The sequence below is a fragment of the Camelus bactrianus genome, chromosome 23 (genome assembly GCF_048773025.1).
Source record: "Camelus bactrianus isolate YW-2024 breed Bactrian camel chromosome 23, ASM4877302v1, whole genome shotgun sequence".
In the NCBI taxonomy this organism is placed as follows: Eukaryota; Metazoa; Chordata; class Mammalia; order Artiodactyla; family Camelidae; genus Camelus; species Camelus bactrianus.
The window spans coordinates 38,448,931-38,472,157 of record NC_133561.1 but is presented as its reverse complement, the minus strand read 5'-3'; the positions used below and the strand labels follow the sequence as shown (position 1 = coordinate 38,472,157).

The following is a 23,227-nucleotide window of genomic DNA, read 5'->3' as shown; positions in this document are numbered from 1 at the left end:
GAGCATAACTCAGACAGGAAAAGTGTTTGGAAAGGATTCTATCTAAGCCAAGACCTGAAAGACAAGTAGGATTTAAACTAAGCTGGGAAGGTAGATGCAGATAGAGGAAGGAAGGGGGAAAGAAAAATATCCTAGGAAGATGTGTATATGACGATCTAATAATATAACACTGGCATAAGTTACTTCTCTTCTCCCATAAAGTGAAATTAACAAACATGTATTAATCATCTACAATTTGTGGGGAGAAATGCTATGTGTGGGGAGAAACATGGGCAAAAAATGGGCATACAAGAGAAATAAAACTAGCATTTATTGAGCACCGCCTATATGATGGATGTTTTACACATATTATCTCAATTAATTCTTTAAATAGACCACAGAAAAAAAATAAATAAATAGACCACAGAGATGAGTATAAGTAATTCTATGAAGTTAAGTAACTTGACCAACATGGCACAACTTGTAAATGGAAGAGACAAAATTCAATTCTAAGTGTGTCTGACTCCAGAGCCACATATATCACGACAAAATTAGAGCTGCTGGAAGTTGAATAACTTGTAAGACATTAGTAGAGAGATGTCACAGCATAGAGCACAGTGCTCCCTGCCGGGGGCAAAGGACATGGAAAGAACTGGGACCAGATCTGGGGAGAAACAGATGTCCCAGGTCCCAGGGCCAGAAAGTAGAGATAAGGAGGAAAAGGCTTGGTCATTGACTGCTCCTGAAGCTCTCCCCTGACCCCACTGTACTGCGGTGAGGGGGCCTCCTCTCTGCACTTTGTGCTTACTGCATCAGAGCTCTGCACAGATTCAATGTTTGGCTTTGTATTTTTATTCATATCCCAGTTCCATCACTTACTAGCTTTGAGTAAATTACAGAAAAGTACAATTCTCTGAGCCTCGGTTTACATGTCTTAAAAACTAGAATAATGTTAGTAAGACATTCTGGATTAAATGAATTCATATATACAAAGGGCTTAAAAGTCTACAATACACAAATGCTCAATAAACATAAATGTTTTTGTTGTGGATGTTGTATTAACATTTCCCTCACCAGGAAATCTCAGCTTCTTAAATGTAAGGACCTTGTCTTTTTTTTCTATCTCCAGCCTCTAGCACAGACGCTGGTAAACAGAAAGTTTTGAGTTAAGGTGGTGGTGAACCCAGTTCTATACCGGTTAGGGAGATTTTTCAGGACTGAGGCTATGGCATCCTCTAAAATCATACTCTTTTGTTGTAAACCACTTGACAGCTATAAAATAGAGATTGTCTGTCATCAAACATTTACTGAGTACCTACTATCTGGCAGGCTCAGCACTGGGGATATAGGGTTCTCTAAGTTGCCAGGACTGATTCTAGTCCAAATGGTTGATTTACCATTCAGTTTAGACAGGGAAATACATAAGAAAACACACACTTTTACAGCCTCAAGAGAAATACCTGTGCAGTGTCAAAGTCTTGGCTATCGTTACAAAGAAAACATTGCTACTCATGTACAAAACAAACTATGATCCATTAACTCAACACAGAAGTCCTTTTTGGCTCCAAAACAGCTGGCACCCAAGCAAGTTTTGTAGTCACACTGCCAAAAAATACTTGGCCGATACATTTTAACGTGCTTTGTTGTTTTCTTTCAGACATATTTCAGTAATTGCCTGTCAGCAGGTACAAGATGCTTACAGGAAGTGATTAATCTTTCATGAGATTATTCTACAATTCCTTAATGCAGTACAATAAAAGCTTGAAGGGACAGCCACAGTCATGTCAGTGCATGCTTCAAGGAAAGGATGTTTTAATGGGAGATAAATCTGATCACATGATAGCCATCGATGATGAAATTTCTTTTTCAAAGGAAATCAACCCAACAGGACAAATCCACTCCCTGGAAAAAAAAAATTCCCACCTCTAACCCTAAAAGCTATCCTTTTTCTGGTAGGAGGCCAGATGGGTTCCTCGGACATCATGAAACACTACAGCTGGAAGCTGAATGGTTCATCTATACCCCAGCCCCCTGCGTGGAGATACTAAAGATGAGAAAGGCTCTTGTTTGCTGCCTGAAACAGGTGTGGTTGGACTAAATGGGGAGAAGATGTCCAGGTGGAAGAACCCATCAACCAGCTGCCCAGGGCAGTCAGCTTAGATAAATACCACCTGTTACTAAAGGGCCACAGAAAAATTAGTCCTATCCCAGGAACCTGCTGATTCTCTGTCTATTATGCTGAGGCTTTTGTGTCTTTCAATCTCCCAAATCCTATGCGTGTCTCAGAGAGATGGTCACATTCGCTGTGCTTAATTTGATTCTGGACAGTGACAGAGGCTTTTGGAGCATTAGGTTAAAGTGTTTTCTGGGGGCCAAGAGTGCATACATGGGAGAAAAATAAATAACACTTATAAGCAGAGAGCGATGACTCCAAAAGGCACATTTTAACTCGACAGTCTCAGTGTCCTGTGGAGTCTGGCCACCCTGAAGGATGGGCCAAGGCCCCAACTTCTGCATGCTGTTCCTGCGCTCTCCCTGCTCCTCAGGTAAAGCAGTCCTCTCTTACGCAGTGATTTTGAGTAAATACACAAACACACCCATGCACTCACTCCTTTGTTCCTGCTGTTCCCATCCTTGTAATGTCTTCCCCTGAACCTTCTAAATCCCAGTCTTCAAGACCCAATTGAAATCTGCTTCTCCTGGAGTCCTCCCCAGAATTTTAGCCCAAAATCATTTTCTCTGCACTGCTACTGCACTGGAAGTCCACAATGTACACTTAGTCACTCTAAGTTGCTGCTTCCTACTCTTGTCCCAAGTAAATCTTACCTCCCCAACAAGACTCTTTGAGGGTAAAACTCTTCCCTCTGAGGCCTAACCCATCATCCAACACAAAGTTAGACATATAGCAAATCAATAAATGCATTCTAAACTGATATAACACTGTCAAAAGTTATTTGGGATGACAAAATGCTAGATCTAAACTAGAGATCTTACTGGAAAAGTCTTCTAAAGAGTTCTGCCTCAAGGCTTCCAGGAGTCAATGTGCTGGGAGCCCTAGACATGTAGCCAGAAAGCTTGGGACTGAATCCTGGTTTTCCTAATTATTAACTTTATAATCAATTATTTTAACAATATCAGTTCCCTCACCTGTAAAATGGAACTCTCAGTGCCTAAGTCAGGGGACTATATTGGGAAGCTCCAACGAGGCAGTTTTGGACTACAGTGTTCACATGCATCACCAAAACCAGGCATAATGGTTCTTTGGTAAACTGCAAAATTGCTTCAACATCGAACTGATTAGAACACAGTGACACTATCCTAAACTGATGCTTTTTAGGCTCCACAAACTTGACTAAGAGAATCATCTGGGGAGCTTGTTAAACTGTAGATTGTTGGATCTCAGTTTTGAAGATTGTGATTTAGGAGGGCTGAGTGTGCCCGAGTGAATCCAACAATTAGCCATGGTTAGGAACTACTGGATGAAATCATTTTTGTCCATATTTATTTTGCCCAGTATCTGACTAGTGAAAAGTTATTAGGATTATGACTTTCAGAAATGTATCTTAAATGGTAAACACATTGATAATGGCATTAGTGATATTCAACTTAAAAATAGGTTTTATCTCCCAAATCTTTCTTACAATTAAAATCTATATAGTCATATACACACACATATGCAGGAACATAAATAGGTGTGTGTGTGCATGTGTGTGAATTTCCTGAAGGTATGTGCTGTAACTACCCAGTATTCTGGAACCTCTCATATATCAATTTATCTCTGTAATCTGATCATTTGCTGCAGTCAGGGTATGTCCCATTTCTATTCCCCCACAAAGTTCATTCATGTTTGTAAAATAATTACTTTAGCTAAAAGAGAAGACATTTTTTACATTTCAAAAAGGAAAAAAAAAGTGACACACAAAGAAAAAAGACAAAATCATGAAGGATATGAAACTTACTTTTAAGGAAGCAATTTAGGGCGCTTTTCTACCCTGAAGTCTACCTAGCTCAAGCAGCCTTGAGCTGAGAACACAGGCACTCTTAAGAAAGCCCTCAACCCAGGGCATTTTGTCCCTCAGCTGGGCAGGGGTCAAAGCAATCAACAGTAGTTTAGACTAAACAGGAAGAAAACCAGCTCAATTCATGTGGCAGACACACAAATGGTCATCCCATTCAGAAACAACCTAAGTTTGAAAAGAATTTTGGTTGCAAAGGTTGGCTTATACATGTAGATAAATACCTGCACCTCTGTCTCTTTTAAATGTATTTAGTAAGCACACTCAGCCATTATGTTGTGCATAAGTTTCCCACAGAGACTTCATGAAAATCGACTCAATGCCTTTTTTAAAATTATCCCAGACACCGCTTCTGGTACAGAGGAAACGAAGCATCCCCTTTGCCTGGGCCCCCCAGTGTAAGGAAAGCCACTAAGTCTTTCACAGGAGCAGATTGTTCCAGCTTAATTGAATGAAGTAAACTTGGGGAAACACCTGAAATTGCCAACTTGACCTCTGCTAAGCCTTCTGAACGTCAATCACCGTCCTCCAACACAAAGCCTTCTAATAGGCTTTCAGCCACTTCCCCTGCTTACACACATAGCTTATCTTAAGGATTCCATGGTTTCAGTTATCATTTCTGACCTCATTGTGAGACAAGTATTATTTCCATGCTGGGTTTTATGTCTAAGCCTGCAGAGGTATTTGCAGGTTTGATTGAGTAAAGAGCATCTCATTTCAGCCTTTTGTCCACCAAGATCCAATAACTTAGTTTAAAGAAAAAAAATAGTTTTAATTTATAAGAACATAAGTGAAAAAGCTCAAAGGAATAACACTGGACAGAAACTGTCCAAAATCATAATTTTTGGTATTTCACATAGATTTCAAAATTTAAAATATAATTTGTAATATGAAGCAGTAAAGATGAAGATTGTTCCCAATAAACAAAGTGCAGATGGTAAAAACAAAACAGCTTGAATTTCTCAAAATAAGCAGAATAAGAATAAATTACTTATTCCCTTATATCTAGTTATAGAAGAAGAAAAAATTGAAGTTAAAGTTTGAAATGCTTTGAATTAATTACCCATCCTGGCAAATAAAAGGTGCTTGGAACCCAAGTTTAAAGATATGGATCGGAGGCCAAGATGGTGGAGTAGAAGGATGCACGTAGCTCACCCTCTCCCACAGAAAAACCAAGACTCACATCTACAGACCCACTCAGCCAGCCAGAGCACCTGCGGAACTCTGACAGAACATCACCCTCTTCAAAAGACAAAGACACCAAAAATCTGCCCGAATCGGATAGGATCCTTCCACCCTGGTGCCTCTCAAAGTTCTCACTGCCAGAACAAACAAGGAGCTGAGTTTGGACACGGAGCAGGGGCCGGGCTGTTCCGCAGTCTTTCCAGGGCCCGCCTGTGGAGCGCTGACCGGGGGCAGAGGGCGTGGAGCTGCAGGGCGACCAGCGCCGGGAGGCAGTGGGTGGCCCCCGCCTTTCCCGCAGGAACTCTGTGCTGGGAGTGGGTGTGATCTGCTTGCCGGCAGGCACTGGGAGCAGCACAGACGAGGGCGACAACAGAGGGCCTCGGGAAACAACAAGCTGAGCTCTCGAAACAGGGCGAAGACAGAAAGACTTCTCATTAAGAGCACACAGTCTCCAGGAGAACACCCCCTCCCCTTTTTAGTTATTTTGATCTGTTTTTGCCTGTTGTATTCTCTGTTACCTTTTTGATTTTTCCTTTTTAAACAGTTGCATCTTCCCAGTTTTGGTCTCTTTTGAATTTTGCTTTTAAAATAGGATGGTTGTTATTTTGAAAGATCCACCTCGTGTTATTTTTCTCTCTATTGGTTTCTGATGGCCTGTTGTTGATTGTACACAGGTTTCAAATGTGTTTTTGTCCTCTTTTGGAGCTTTTTGGGAGACGTCTCAACCTGATGGCTGTTCTGCTTCAATTTACTCTTCAGTGGTTCACTGTACGCTGTTTTCAGGCCTTTTTTTCCTCCCCTTTTTCAGAATTCTCTATCATATATATGTATATTTTTTGTCTGTTCTATTTTTTAGTACCTTTTTGATTTCTAATTTCTGGAAGGTTGTGTATGCTTCTAGTTTTGATTTCTTTTTGAATTTTTCTTTCTAGACACTTGTGTGTGCTTCTAGTTTTGATTCCTTTTGGGTTTTCCTCTTAAAGTAGTTATATTATTGTTTTTTAAAGAGTATCCACTTGGTTGCATTTTCACTTCTTTTGGGTTTGATCTCCTGTTGTTGATTGTAAATGGGGTTCAGGTGTCATTTTTGGATCTTTTTTTCCTTTTAGTTTTTTTGAGGGCTTTTAAAAAGATCTCAATTTGAATGCTAGTCTAATTCAAATTGCTCTATTATAATTGACTATACACTATTTTCAGGCTTTTTTTTCCTCCCTTCTCTTAAAATGTCTCTTTATGTTATCTTTTTTTTAATCTGTTCTATTTTCTATTACCTTTTTAATTTCTACTTTCTAAACATTTGTATGTGCTTCTAGTTTTAATTCCTTTTAAATTTTTCTGTTAAAGTAGTTATATTATTATTAGTTTCTTAAAAACAAAATCCACCTGATTTCATTTTCATTTCTTTTGGTTTTGATCTCCTGTTATAGATTATAAATAGGTTTCAAATATCGTTCTTGGATCTTCTTTCCTTTTTTTAAGGGATTTTAGGGGATAAAAAAAGACGTCTCAACTAAAAAGCTAGTCCGATTCAAACTGTGCTTCTATAATTGATTATACACTGTGTTAAAACCTTTTTTTCTCTCTTCTTTTAAAATTCTCTTTCTCTCTCTCTCCTTTTTTTCTTTTTACTTTTTAAGTTTTATTCCTACATAGGCATTAGATAGATAAATAAATAAACTCCTTTAAGGACCACAATAGATAAATGATATTCCATACGCCACAGTACCAGAGACATATGAGCAAGATGAAGAAGCACAGAAACCATTCCCAATTAAAAGACCAAGAGAAATCCCCTGAAAGAAAGACCAATGAAATAGACATCGATAGACTACTAGATCAAGATTTCAAAAAAGGAGTGATCAAAGTATTGAAGGAACTAAAAGAGATAGTGTTTAGAGATATAAAATATATCAAAAATTAAATTGAAGCTATAAAGAAGAGCCAAATAGAATGGGCAAACCTATTGACTGAGATGAGGAATGATCTAAAAGCTGTGCAAAGCCGACTAGATAATGCAGAGTAATGAATTAGTGACCTAGAAGACAGGACAATAGAAAGCACCCAATCAGATAAACAAATAAAAACAAATGAAAATAGAATAAAGGACCTATGGGATAATATAAAGTGTGCTAATCTTCACATAATATGGGTCCCAGAAGGGGAAGAAAGATCAAAGGGGATTGAGAAGGTTTTTGAAAAAATCATGATGGAAAACTTCCCAAACTTAAGGAAGCAATCAGATATCCAAGTACAGGAAGCTCAGAAGGTCCCAAACAGGAAGAACCCAAATAGACCCACACCAAGACATATCATAATCAAGATGACCAGAGTCAAGGATAAAGAAATGATCCTAAAGGCATCAAGAGAAAAGCAAAGAGTAAGTTACAAAGGAACCCCCACAAGGCTCTCAGCTGATTTTGATACACAAACACTACAGGCCAGAAGGGAGTGGCAAGACATATTCATAGTCCTGAATGAAAAAAAGATGCAGCCTAGGATACTTTATCCAGCAAGGCTATCCTTTAGGATAGAAGGAGACATAAATAATTTCACAGACAAGAAAAAGGTGCAGGAGGTTAGCAAGACTAAACCCATGCTAAAAGAAATATTGACAAGTCTACTCTAAATAGAAAAGCAGCAGGATGCTACAGAAATGAGAAACTCACAACTGGAAAGGACATAACTCATGAATTACAAATAAAATAAACACAAAATTATAAAAGAAGACATAAAAGAAGACATTAAGTGTGGGAGAGGGAGGCAGGGAAATATAGAATATTTTTTCTTTCTTTTTAAATTTTTTTTTTCTTGGTAGGATGGGTTTGAGATCATGTTACTGTCAGCTTAATAAAAACAGCTATAGTAAGGGGCTAATAGATTTATGAAAAAGGGTAACCACAAGCCAGAAACTTACAAGGGAGTCACAAAAATTAAATAAAATCCATGATAATACAAAGGAAAATTACCAAACCACAAAGGGAAGAAGAAAAGAACAAAGAGTAAATACCAATTCAACTGCAAAGATAAGTTCAAAATGGCAATAAACACACATCTATCATTAATTACTGTAAGTGTTAATGGACTAAATGCTCCAGTCAAAAGACATAGAGTGGCAGACTGGATAGTAAAGCAAGAACTTTCAATATGCTGCATACAAGAGACCCACCTAGGGAGAAGTACACATATAGATTGAGAGTGAAAGGATGGAAAAGGATATTCCATGCAAATGGACAAGCCAAGAAAGCAGGTGTTGCAGTACTGATTTCAGACAAAATAGACTTTAAAACAAAGGCCATAAAGAAAGATAAAGAAGGACATTTTATAATGATTTAAGGAGTGACACAAGATGAGGATATAACACACGTTAATATATACGCACCCAATATAGGAGCACCTAAGTACATAGAACAATTACTAACAGAGATAAAGGGGGATATTGATGGGAATACAATCATTGTTGGAGATATTAACACAGCATTAACATCACTAGACAGATCTTCCAGACAGAAAATAAATAAGACAACAGAGAAATTAAATAATAGAAAAATTAGATTTCGTGGACATTTTCAGAGCATTATACATTCTTTTCAAGTGCACATGGAACATTTTCCAGGATTGATCAAGTACTTGGGCACAAAAGAAACCTCAGCAATTTTAAGAAGATAGAAATTATCTCAAGCATCTTTACTGACCACAAAGCCATGAAACTACAAATCAACAACAGAGAAACAAAGGAGAAAAAAAGGAAAGCATGGAGATTAAACAATATGCTATTAAAAAACAAATGGGTCAATGAAGAAATCAAAGCTGAAATTAAAAAATACCTTGAGACAAATGACAATGAAAGTACAACCACACAAAATCTATGGGACACAGCAAAGGCAGTGCTAAGAGGGAAGTTTATAGCGATACAGGCCTTCCTCAAAAAAGAAGAACAATCTCAAATAAATAATTTAACCCATCAGCTGAATGAACTAGAAAAAGAAGAGCAAAAATCCCCAAAAGGCAGCAGAAGGAAGGAAATTATAAAGATCAGGGAGGAAATAAATACAATAGAGATTAAAAAGACCATAGAAAAAATCAATCAAACCAAAATCTAGTTTTTTGAAAAAGTAAATAAAATCGACAAACCTTTGGCAAAACTCATAAAGAAGAAAAAAGAGAGAGCACAAATTAGCAAAATAAGAAAGGATAATTCATAAATTACAACAAATAAAATAGAAATACATAATAGCATACAAGAATATTATGAAAAACTATATGGAACCAAACTAGACAATCTAGAGGAGATGGACAAGTTTCTGGAAACATACTGTCCACCAAGACTGAATCAAGAAGAAACTGGCCACTTGAACAAACTGATCACTAGAAATGAAATAGAAATAGCAATTAAAAACCTTCCTACAAATAAAAGTCCAGGGCTGGACAGCTTCACTGGGGAATTCTACCAAACATACAAAGAACTCATACCAGTCCTTCTCAAACTCTTCCAGATGATTGAAAAGGAGGGAATACTCCCAAACTCATTCTATGAAGCCACCATTACCCTGATACCAAAACCAGTCAAAGACACTACCAAAAAAAGAGAATTATAGGCCAATATCACTGATGAACCTAGATGCCAAAATCTTCACCAAAATATTAGCAAATAGAATCCAACAACACATAAAAAAGCTTATACATCATGACCAAGTGGGGTTCATCCCAGGGACACAAGGGTGGTTCAACATATGCAAATCAATCAATGTAATACATCACATCAACAAGAGAAGAGACAAAAACCACATTTACAACACACTTCACAGATTACAGCTGATTCATTGGCATCATCGCCTATACATCCTGGGAAGTCTCCTGAGAAGGAAGACCTCTCAGTTTTACTGAATATGGCCCTCACAGTTGATGGGCTAACATCTGTGTTTGGATGACCTTTACTAACATTCTAAAGTTACTCCATGCTCTTAGCTAACCATTTATACAGTAGTTGGGGAGTATGCCTTAAACATTTTATACTATTGTCCTCCAAAGGCACTTTCTTAGGCATTCTGTTCCCTTGATCACCTCCCCCTTTAAAATAATAATACCATAATTACACTACTTTTTACGTGTTGTGTGTGTGTGTGTGTGTGTGTGTGTGTGTGTGATTTATTTAGAAAAAAATAGTAAGATATTTTCACTCCTCAAGAAACCATTTTTACCTTATTGGGGGCCATATTGTCCCCATTTCAAATACATGTGTTAGAGTAACCTACTTATTTTTTTAAATGAAGGGGGAATAATGTAGTTATTTATACTTGATCCTAAATAAAATTCTAGCTGTGTGTCAAACAATTACACAAATCTATATCCAATTCTCTCCTGGATCATCTTCTTATAAAATATTTTTCATCATACCCATTACTAACAAAATTATATTTAATAATTTATTTGTTTACATGTTTATTATCCATCTATTACCCACTGGAATGTAAGTTCCACACAAACACAACCCTGTTTGTATTATTCAATGTTGAATACACAGCTCCCATATCTCTATGGCTCACTCTGGGCACTGAACAGTATTTTTTCAGTACATTAAGTAAGTCAAAATTTCCTAAACTGAATTGGCCATGGAGCCATTTTTCCAGGAATAAAATTAACACTATGGGATAACAATGGGAAAGCCTTGTGGAATTAGTACCTACTTAGCTCTTCAAGGTGCTGTCCTCAGAATCAACAGGGCATTAATGTCCTTAGTGATTGAGTTGTTTATTTTTCCTCCAAATAGCTTTCACCTAAGTGTCACTTTCCTTGAATTTCATTTCTTGAGCCCATGACATTTGACTTTTCATAATGCCCATGGTGGGTAATATAACCTCAGAAAAGAGATAACCATACAGCTTTTCCCTGACACAAGAGGAACCAAGAGAGAGCAAGTAGCCTGGGAAATGGAGGTCAAGGGAGAGCTGAAGAGAGAAAGTACCCCATTGCCAAAAATAAAAGAAGAATGCCCCAGTGACAATCTTCTCACAGCCAGTAATCAGATTTGTGTTTTGGGATTTTCACATCATGATAGGAAAATATATTGTGAAGTGGGTAAACTAGAGGAAGTAGAGTTTCAGAGACTTGATATTGTTTAACCTCATTAAGTCTCATTTTCTTCTCATATAACATGGAATAAAAATCTATGTAATAATGGATGCTGCTACTTTAAAAGAGTCAATGTATGTTAAGAGCATATCAAAATGTATGCCTTATAGTCAACCATCAAAAATAACTCACTTGCCTTATTTATTGCCTAACGTTTTCACTGAATTAAAAGTCCAAATTAAACCAAACTATCCTTATATAACAAATCCAAATTTTATTTATCTCATTAATTCTTAGGAGAAACATATTTCCTTATATGTTTTTTTAATAATCAGAAAAAATCTGATGGCAGTTGATCCTCATGAGATTCTTGATGATGAATACAAAGGAACATTTTAATGTTCCTTAAAATTATTCACAAACCAGCAAAACTTCATTCACCAAGGTCAGACTGCCTTACATTTCCTTCTTCAGTTCTTACACTTTCAAAGTTTCCTGTTGACAATTTATAATTTGCGCCTCACTTATCTTCTCACCTCTCCAATGAGCCCTTGCCATAGCCCTTAAGACACAACCATTGGCCTTAATTTCCCTCTTCAAATCCTCCCTTTTGTCTTAGAGTAGAAACTCAACACTTCTCGTCTCCTTACCTTTGGTTTACTCTCATCTATCTAATAGCCATAAGGCAAAATGAACCACATAAGATTTAGTCTAGATTCTGTTATAATGTTTAATTCTTACCATCAATTGCAAACTTGATCATTTTAATAGATTAAATGTTAGTTATATCATCTTCCAAGCTTTGACATTGTGGGAAAAGCTTCTATTTATTATGAATTTTTACAAACATAAGCTAGTAAATGGTCACCAAAAAGAACAGGTGTACAATGCTCAAGCATAACTATTTGGTAAAATTATGGAAGAAATAGCCCCAGATGAGCAGTGAATTTGAGGAAGGGACATCTGTTTGAAGTAATACAAGTTGGTGTGCTGTAATCAGAGAAGCTTTGACTTATGAAGAGTTATGTAATAATGTAGAATGACCTGGTATTTCCCACGTGCATAGAGGAGCATTACAGGTGTCATCTGCTTTCCTGAAGTTTGTATCATGGAAAAAAGCCAACATTAGTATAGTAATAGCTTTTGTTTTCACAAAAGCAGAAGTCCTCTTCAGATTTATTTCCATTAGTGAAAACAAGCCCAAATGTAGGTCTTTTGTTTAAAAAAAAAAAAAAGTGGTGTAATGCCAACTTTTGGAAAGTTAGGAAATCCTGTACTGTTGAAATAGATTGTTATGCCTATGGCAAAGTCAGTTTCATCCAAGTAACATATTTATAAAGAATTTAGTAAAGTAGCAGTGAGACTCTGCAGAAACACATACTATAGAATCATCAAATCAAGGATTTATAGATGTTCTCTCCATTGCATATCCTGAATCTAGGTACATGAATGTTGAAGCCTTAATAAAATATATTAAAAATTATTAAAAGCATCAGCAGAGGTACTAGCCATGTTTTACATACTCAATGAGTGTTAGTTTCTGAGCTTTAGTTTTTCTGTCAATGATCTGCAAAATTTGTTAATTTTCTTTCATGTTTTATGGTAGATATAATCATGTATAATTATATAAATCCTCACTTTCTTGGCATGATGAACAGCCTAAGTTACTCTCCTCTTCAACAAACTCCTTATGGCATTTTTCACCTCAGTGTTTCTCACTGTGTAAATGATAGGATTTAACATGGAAGTGAGGATTGCAAAGAACACAGTTACCAATTTGTCCACAGAGTAGGTGGTCACAGGACGCATGTAGGTGAATATACAAGGCACAAAAAAAAAAATCACCACTACTGCAAAGTGGGAGCCACATGTAGAGAGGGCCTTGAGCCGTCCTTCAGAGCCATAGGACTTCAAGGAGCTCAGGATGACTATGTAGGAGATGAGTAACATGGAAAAAATGAGTAAGCACGTGCCCCAACTGTTCACTGCCACCACCACTCCAAGCCTGTAGGTGTCACTGCAGGCAAGCCTCAACAGAGGAAAGAGATCGCACATGAAGTGGTCAATGACATTGGGACCACAGAAGGGCAAGTTGACCATGAGAAGAATCTGCACAGTGGTATGTAGGATTCCCCCAATCCAGTCCACCACCACCAGGAGCTGGCAGAGTCCCTGTTGCATGATGGTCGTGTAGTACAGAGGCTTGCAGATGGCCACAAAGGGGTCATAAACCATGATAATGAGGAGGATAATTTCTGATCCTCCCAGGAAATGTTCTACAAAGAGCTGAATCAGGCAGCCACCCCAGGAGGTGGTTTTCCTCTGGTACAGTAAGTCAATGAACATTTTGGGAGTGGTGACAGATGTGTAGGGAGCATCTATGAAGGTAAGTAAGTGAGAAAGAAGTACATGGGAGCTGAAAGTGCAGGGCTGAGGGAGATGGTGATGACCATGAGCAGACTGGCCAACACGGTAAATAGGAAAACGAGCAAAAAGACAACGAAGGGTATTTTCTGCAAGTGTGGGTTCTGTGTGAGTCCCAAGAGAACAAATTCAGTCACATTGTTGGGAGGCATAAGGAGGTCCATTCAGCAAGTAACACCTTCTTGGGGCCTGAATACCTAGAAAGAGATAAAGAGTGATACCCATTAATCATGAAAGTATCATGGTTTGAATTTCTTGGTACAAAACCAGAGCAGTCACTGTATCTGTGGAACATTTCTTTGCCTCAGTGCTTGTTTCAATTCTCTCTTACTTCCTCCATGATGTTTCCATCTCTTCAGACACCCAGTACCTGTCACCTGTATAACATCAATAGGGCAACTTTTGATGAGTCATTTACTGAGAAAACCCTGGGCTGTCCTCGTGAGATCTGGATTCTCCTTCTGGCTCCAGCTCCATGTGACTCTGCTAACTCATGTTTGTGTCCCATGATTCTGAGCCCTCCTCTGTGTCTGTGAAGTTAGAAACTGTTATTCTCAGATGGATCTTGTAAGCTGAAAGGTGCAGCACACAGGAAAGAGGTATTCCCTCTTCCATGAGAATTCACACTTGAACCCTCATCTCTAACTGTGGGAAGAAAGACATAATGAATACATATCTCCCATAAGCAGGCAATTTAGGGAAATGTATGTATATAGTTGGCAACATGCTCTCCCTGGTACCTACCAGAACACATAAGCTATTCAGGTGTATTTCCCCACTGCACCTACCACAGTGCCTGGCATAATGTCTGCCCTGCCTGAAACCTGTTAGGTGATGATGAAGTGCTTGGTGAATTACCATTCTCCATGGGTGAGAATATTCCTGCTTCCCCAGACCATAAACGTACCAGGAATTCAAGTGTTCTCACCCTCCTGCTCTGTTTATCATTGCTCTCTACTTTATGAGAAACATAAATAAACTTGTGAAAGGAAGCTGCATTCCAGGTTAATAATTTCTGGCATACTTTATAAGGTAAGTATCAAATAATTATTACCTATAGGAAAGAGTATATTACTGGGTCATTTTACTTTCAAGGTAATTATAGTATTTGTTAATTAATTTTTATAATTCTTCAAAATTCTGTTCCACATACAATTTTACATAGTCACATTCAGTAAATTTACAGCTTTTGTAGAACTGGATTGAAAAAAACATCTTGCACAGGTGTTCAATACAATAGGATCTATCAAGCAAAGGAAATCCTTATTTCCAAAGTTTTAAAAATAGAAATTTAATGTGGAAAATAGAAGGAAATAGTCTGCTGGATAAGATGAAGTACTATATATAGAGAGAGACAAACACACATAAACTCTAGTACTTACTATAAATACTTACTACAAATTCATTCATTCAACAAATCTTAATTGGATACTGACTGTGTATGTCAATGTAAGTGTGTTCACATAAAGTTACAAAAAGTGTCTCTCTGAAGTGCCTTTAGTAATCACTTCCCTGACATTTTATTATCAAAAAGCAGCAGCTCATCCCTTCATGATCTAAATGACCTTCCCACCACTTTATGTTTCTGCTGCAGACATTCTCCAGCCTTCTTCTCCTGTCTTCCCATACCATCCATCATTTGTCATTCCTGATTGTAGGACACTGCATTACTAATAGAATAGAAATGTGAGGACATAAATTTCCCAAAGAAAAGAGAAAACATAAATATAATAAAATATATTCTCCAAAAACTATTCCTTAAAAAAAAAGATAAGTGGATAAAGAGCTTTATTTTCAAATTATCCAAGATGAAAATTGTACACACATGTAGAAAAAAGGGCAGCAGCTTCATTGCATTCCCTTATTCTCAGGTTGACTCCCCCAGCAGATGAGAAAAGAGTTTACATAAAGTAAGAATTAGACATAATTAATAAAACTGACTTAGACATAACTATGAAAAAACAGAAATTAATTCATCTTTTTCCTATGACTCCACAATACTCTTTCTAGGAATAAACCCTAAAGGAAAACATTTTTTAAAGGGAAAAATAATTTTTTAAAATATGTTCAACAAAATTATTGAGAGCTGTGGAAAATTTAGAAACTACATGGAATGTTCAATATTAGAGAAATGGATAATTAAAGTATACTGCATCTCTTTGAATAATGTGTAGTTTTAAACACAGGTGTTAAATACATATCAATGAGAAAAAAATACCTCAAAATATTTTTACTGCCAAGTTGGTAATATTATAGTTAATTCTAACTTTCTTAATGCTTGAAAAGAGATTTATAGTTTAGATTTGTGGGGGTTATATGATTTGTAAAATCCATTACAGCTCTATGACTATACAATTTCCTGGAAAAAAAAAATCTCACCTATGATGTTGTCTGACATAGCTCCATGGCCAGGGCCCCAGGAAGCTGATAGTTCACCAAGAAAGTTGTGAAGTAGAAAATGCCAACTAGCTCATCTCTAACAAGTGTGTTTGCTGATATATAAGTGGCACCTGGATAAGACCTTTCTCTTGAGCCTTAAAAGTGCTACCACATATTCCATTTGTAGTCAAATTCTATGATGTTTCTTAGTTGTGGCTAATAGGACCTCAGGAGTATTTCACCATCATTAGCAGATCTTGCCAACAACACAATTATCTCAAGAAAGGAAACTGATTTCAGAGAACTCTTATAGTATTCCTCTTTAATTCTGAGTTTCACCCTTAAGTCTACATTAAAACAAAACACTATGACAAGAGAAAAACAAGTTAATTACTTATATACTTTGCTATTTGATAGTAAATGATCTTAAATATGGAGTCTAAATATTTAATATTACATAAATTAAACACTTAGGTGGATAACTATCTGATTTTTAAATTTTTATTATAATATTTAATTTTTAAGTGACCTACCATTCATGGTAACCATAATTTTTAAGTATTATGTTAAGATTAAGTGATAATTATGAACCCTATTATAATATTAGCACTTCACAGCAGATGAAATGTACAGCATTTCTTCAAAGTAGTTGTTTCATGTGCCAATTCTGGAATTAGATTCTCATGACAATGATAAAAATAATTCCATTCTCCAATTATATTCAGAGGTGGTAAAATGGATTTATTTCAGTTATTTAAATTTGATCTCATAATATCCCTATGGAGTAGAAAAAAAGTAAGCATCAATATTCACAATTTATAACAAGGAAATAGAAGACAGAATCAGAATGCCATTTGCCAAGGCAAAATAAGACGCTAGGCCCATAAATTCTGGGCCAGGATCCTTATCTTTAAGTTATTGTTTTACAAGTGGTATGACGTGTTTATGCTGCCACCAACGTGAGGCATATTATAATTATTTACCAAAAGAAATAAATATTGATCTTTGAAATTATTTTAATCAATTCAATTCAATTCATTAATTTCCCCATTTACCATAATGACCATATGTTCAAATATGCTTGCTTTCATAAAAAGAAAAACAAATTGAACATAACTTTGGATTGGCTACAGAGAATGTGGTCATTATGAGCAGCACGTGTTATGAAGGAAAAGCACTTAAGAAAACTGAAACTACATGACCAGACCTATTTTGACTGGACACATTAATATTATAGGGCCATAATAATATCTGTGATGGCAGATGCCAAAGACGGTTTGAATGAAGATTTGAAACTATCTAGAGGGTTATAAGGAATATGGTTTTCCTTCAGTGTCATCATGAAAATGTCTTGAACTTGTCTTTCAACTCTGGAATGAAACCCAGAATCAGATCGGAGAGTTAGCATGTACAAAGTCATCATTCCCAACCTCATAAAAGCTTGACATCTACTCATAATGGCCCATTAAGTGGTCACCAGCCTCACTTAAACAGTTACTGTACTGGGTAGAGGGATTGCTTTAGAAACCCAGACCCTGTCTAGCCTAGCTCCCCAAGCTCCAGAGAGTAGCATGGAATGGAAAGAGAACATAGTTAGGTCTAAATCAGTGAAGGTTGTTCATGAAAATCATTTTCAAAAGAAGAGTCCCTGGAGCCACACCAGGAAAGTCTTTTCCAAAATACAAATCCAAGGACAGAGGGGTTTAGAACTCCAGAAAGACAGCAACACAGATTTTCAAACTTGAAGAAGGGTAAATCCAAATGAAAGCATCAGAAAATATATATGGATCTTATCACAGCTGATAATTAGGTGAGGAATGGTTTGACCTTCAATAGGTTTGGGGACTAATTTCACAAAAACCAAATATCCACCAAAGTGTTCTTACAACAGCTTCATGCATTTCACTAGGTAGAAGAGCATGTTCTCAAAATAAAGAGGCACTCAAGAGCAGGGCTCACGTTGCCTTAGTCCAACCCAGAGAAAATTTTATCCCAAAAGGATATCTCTGCAGTTGTTTACCAGGAATAGAAAAGTTTGGGTAGGTGGACTATGGTCTTAGAACTCTTCCAATTTTACTTCTAATTAAAGTAGAAGCATATATAATGATATTTATGATAATAAAATATTGGCATGAGCAGAATCACAGAACTTGGGAGCACCTTCCAACTTACCTAAGTAAACTACTTATAGAAATGCAGAAATCATGTAAAGGTTATGGAATATGATGATGGCATACTGTGACATAAAACCCATATCTCCTGATTCTGAAGCTAGTTTTCTTATTCTCCATCATGTTTTCACAACCCTAATATGTTTGCTAAATATTGTTGCATCATGGAGTCCACTGAATTCTTCAACAAAACATGGTACTCATGAAGTGGGAAGCTGAATCTTTCTGTTAAAAAAGGAAACTGTGAGTATATCTATGACATATACACATGTGTATTTTGGTAGCATACTTCATTTTTGAAAAGATTCAAAATTAATTCACAACAAAGCCTTATAATTTAGGTAAGTTTTTAGCTGAGAAATATTTTCTTGATGAACTGGAGTAATTAATCCTCTGTATTAACAGGTAAAGACAACATCAATAGTATGGCGATGAGAAATTTACATTTGGGTTTCAGATAAGTTCAAAGCTTTTTAATAACATAAAATATTTTCTTTCATGGTGTATAAGAAGAGAAGAAATATGCTACTTTTTTATTGTATAAAAAGAATAAACTTTTGAAGATACCTAATTCAGCTTCTTACAAAGATATTCAAATCCTTCTTCAACATCTTCTGACAATTGGTCCCCAAGCTTCTGTTGGAGGACATGCAGGCACAAGGAGCTCCCTAGTATCTGAAACACTGTGGTAAATTAGACATTAGGCTTATGGATATACCAACTGTACAAAATAGAAAGTTAAGAGATAGAGTAACAGATATATAGAATTTTTATATAGTGGTATTGTAAGGTACTGTAAACAGAATGACTATTCAATAAATATACTGGAAAGTTTTATTTATCCAAATGATAAGCAAGGAAAGTGTATTTCCAATTCACACCATAGTTGAAAATGTATATCTCATGTGAGTTAGAAACGTGAATGTAAAAGGAAAAACTTTATAAATTTAAAGAGAATTATCTTTTTAAATGCACAGCATGGAAGGACTTTGAGAAGTACATGCAGAGATCTTTCATCATGATTCCAGCTTCCTCATCTCTGCATCATAGCGTAGGTGGGGAGTCCTTATTCTCAACCTCATTCACTCCAGTAGTCAGGTGTCAGCTCCTTCAATTCTAATATTTTTGAAATATTTAAATCACTGTATTAGATGTCCTTCAGATTAAATTTCTAGAGTACTTTTTATTTCCTTCACTGAAGAATAAATGAAACTTTATTCGATAATGTGTCTGGCATTTATTTAATATTTGTCAAATACGTGGAGGCATTAATGTTGCTAAGTACACTAAATTAATCAAATTACAAATTGAGAAAAGGATGAAGACATATTTTATGCCTTAGTATCTATGTTGTGGGTTGAATTTATCCAGAAACATGTAACACCAGAGCCTTAAAAAAATTATGTCTGTATATAGCATTTGATCCCCAAAAGTGCTATAGAGCAATTGTAAACAGAAAGACGCCTTTGATTCATCAGTGAAGTCAAGAATGTATAGTTTATGGAGAATGAGAAAAACATTGTGTAAAACAAGATCATCTGTACCCTAAATTTTAAACATGTGTTGCATTTAAAAAGGAAATCCTGAACCCAGACAGTTTAATTTAATGTAGGCAGACTCTGGAGCTATATGTGATATGAATGACTTAAGCATATATTTCAACTATTGGAGGAGGCCTGTTGATCCAGATGCAAAGAACTGGGTTGAATAATTTAATTTTTTAGTCCAAAGTGTATCAGAATGTACAAAATCAACCATATGCTACCATCACAGTATAAATTTAACAAAGTTGATTTCTTATGGATTTATCCTCAGCTATGATCATGTGCTGTGAAATTTTAAATTACTTAATTTGACCAGGACATTTATTTTTACTGTTAGATTAACATTTTTTAGCCATTAGAATTTTTAATTTAAAAATTTCATTCTCTTTGACAAAAATGGGGCAAGTTCTATTTGGTCATATTGTTCTGTACCAGGGCAGTGTTTGCTCCAGAAAAAGAAGTTGAAGTAAAACCAAAAAACTTTTGTCACTAAAGAATCTTAATACAGTATGATTATTGATTGTACTAAATATGCCACACTGATGAGGGAAGTTGAGAGTAGGGGAGAATGTATGTTTGGGTGGAGAGGGCTATATGCAAACTCTCTGTATTTTCTGCTCAATTCTGTTGTGAACCTGAAACTGCTCTAAAAGAATAAAGTCTATTAAAAAAAATGGGCAGTATAACAACAACCAGAAAAAAAATACAGTATGATTACATATTACAAGAGATTACATTACAAGAAATTAAACCTATGCAATTCATTTGGTCTCTAAGGACTATAAAACATTCCATTTAGATAAAGATTAATTTTATAGCTGTTTCAGGAATAAGTAGTCTACATAACCCAAAGGAAATGATTTTTTAAGTGCAATCATTGATAATGAAAGCATTTGCCGATTCTGTAATAGAATGAATATATGTTCTTCATGAAGGATACAGCCCTCTTCCTGCTAAGGTTACATTTTTATTCCAAAGTTTCCTCATAGCATTCTTCATTTCTGCATTTCTCAGGGTGTAGATTAAGGGGTTCAACATGGGAGTTAAGAAAGTTAAAACCACAGTCATGAATTTATCCATGGGAAGGGTAGAACTAGGCCTTGCATACAGGAAGATACAAGGAACAAAGAATAAAATGACCACTGTCATGTGGGATGCACAGGTGTAGAAAGCTTTGGGATTTCCTCCCACACCATGTACCTTAAGGGAGTGTAATATGACCCCATAGGAAACTAAGAGAGTGAAGAAGACAACAGTGCAGATTGCCCCTCCATTAGCTATCATGGAGAGTCCAATGAGGTGGGTGTTGGTGCAAGCAAGTTTCAATAAGGGGTACATGTCACACACAAAGTTGTCAATGACATTGAGGCCACAGAAAGGGAGCTGATAAATGAAGAGAAATTGAACCAATGAGTGCAGAAAGCCTCCAGTCAAGGCCAGAAGCAGCATGAGAACACATACCCGCCGATTCATGATGATCAAATAATGAAGAGGGTTACAGATGGCTACGTATCGGTCATAGGCCATCACCACCAGAAGAATGACTTCAACACCAGGAAACAGATGATCTATAAAGACTTGAGTCATACAAGCCTGGAAGGAAATAGTCTTTTTATCATGAAGCAAGTCAGTGATCATTTTGGGAGCAATGGCAGTAGAATAGACAGTATCTATAAATGATAAATAAGCCAGAAAAAAGCACATGGGGGAACCCAGGGACTGGCTGGCCACGATGGTCACCATGATAAGCAGGTTGCCCACTATGGTCATGAGGTAGATGAATAAGAAGGGGACAAATAGAACTTTTTGCATCTCAGGGTTCTGTGTGAGCCCCAGCAGGATGAACTCAGTCACATTGTTCCTATTTTCCATGGTGATCCAAAGGTGTTGATCGGGTGTCAGATTCTGCAAACAAAAGGGCCAACAATGACTTGGAGAGGATTGCAAGCTTTCTGTCAAAATGGTGATGTCTTACTGCAGTGTTTGCTCCATGAGGGCTCACACAGAGTAACTCTTTAGAAAGTGAGACTTTGGAATCTCCTCCCACAAGCACTCCATCCAATATCACAAATTCCTTGCTTCAACTGCAGTGATGAGATGTCAGTATTCTAACTGGGAGGCATATGTGAGTGGGCATATCTGAGAGATGATCTACCAAACAATAAGAAAGCTATTTTCTCCAGAATCTCTCTCACAGAGATGGCATTTTTTTCATTTTATTTTAATTGAAGTTTGGTGATTTTACAATATTGTATTAGTTTCTGGTGTGGAGTGATTCAGTCATACATATACAAACATACACATATTATTTTTTGTATTCTTTTTCACTATAGGTTATTACAAGCTAATGAATATAGTCCTCTTTTATCTAAATTTTTATTGAATTATAGTTGGTTTACAACATCGTGTCAATTTCTGGTGTACAGCATAAGGACTTTGTTGTTCATCTATGTTATATATATAGTAGTTTGTGTCTGCTAATCCCAAACTTCTAATTTATCACCCCCAACCCTTTTCCCCTTTGGTAGCCATAAATTTGTTTTCTATGTCTGTGAATCTGTTTCTGTTTTGTAAATAAGTTCATTTATGGCATTTCTTTTTTTTAGATTCCACCATAAGTGATACCATTCAAAGACTTCATTTTTGACTTTATATGTCATTTCTTTTTTCCCTGAGTGTGTTTTGGCCTCTGAAGTCCTGCATGGGAACAATCCCATTCCTAATACCTTCACTTACATATTTATGTAAAGCAACGCCCAGGCACGTAGCATAGAATCACAGGCTGCTGTTTAGATGGATGACGTTCTGAGTTACTACAAGCTCCAGAAACAGGGGAAAAAGTCACCCATGTCAGTGAAGAACCAGGCACATCATGAGTTCTCATTAAATGCTTATTAACCTCTATTTAAGTAAAATGAATTTCAAAACTATAAGAGAGCAACTGAGCAGAGATAAATGTATAAAATTCTTCCCACCCAATAAAGTACAATGAAAGCAATATTTTATTTAAAAATACACACACACACACAAACTAAACTGACATTAATTGCAAATTAAATTATTGGAAGAAAAAAACAGACAATAAAAATCTCAGTGAATGGGTACTACACAGACATTTTCCCTACTTTCCAAAAGTGTTTAGAATTAATTATTGCTAGCAACAGCTCAATTAAGAGTGCCAAAATAAAAATTTTAGGCAGAAACATAGTCTAGTGGAAAGAATTGTATACCCAAAATCTACAAATATTTAATTTTGCTCAGGCATCTTGGAAAAATCACGTCCCAACTCCTATTCTTATTGAAAGGTGATAGTCTTTCCAGATGTGTGAGTTTCTGAATTCTTGTCATTGAAACCTTTATCCTAAGTGGCATGTGAACATTTTTGCTGGTAGTCCACCTTTATATTAACCAGGGTGAGTTAGTATGTATTGAAGGTTATTTGGCTATTAAAGTAATGAGT

At 36.4% G+C, this 23,227-nt stretch overlaps 2 protein-coding genes across 2 annotated transcripts; both read right to left on the bottom strand.

Annotated features, from left to right (window-relative positions):
* Positions 1-12,908: 12,908 nt before the first annotated feature.
* On the bottom strand, positions 12,909-13,837 carry LOC105077657 (olfactory receptor 4C3D-like). The gene is given in 2 exon segments (XM_010966079.2): positions 12,909-13,636; positions 13,639-13,837. Coding segments are annotated over 2 exon segments (927 nt in total).
* Positions 13,838-20,694: 6,857 nt separating this feature from the next.
* LOC105077662 (olfactory receptor 4A15-like) lies at positions 20,695-21,639 on the bottom strand. The gene has a single exon (XM_010966080.2). The coding sequence runs from the start codon at positions 21,637-21,639 to the stop codon at positions 20,695-20,697; it is 945 nt and encodes a 314-aa protein (XP_010964382.2).
* Positions 21,640-23,227: the final 1,588 nt, after the last annotated feature.

Bases quoted from the DNA above. Each gene is read 5' to 3' on its own strand.
- LOC105077662 (XM_010966080.2), bottom strand. From the start codon at position 21,639: ATGGAAAATAGGAACAATGTGACTGAGTTCATCCTGCTGGGGCTCACA.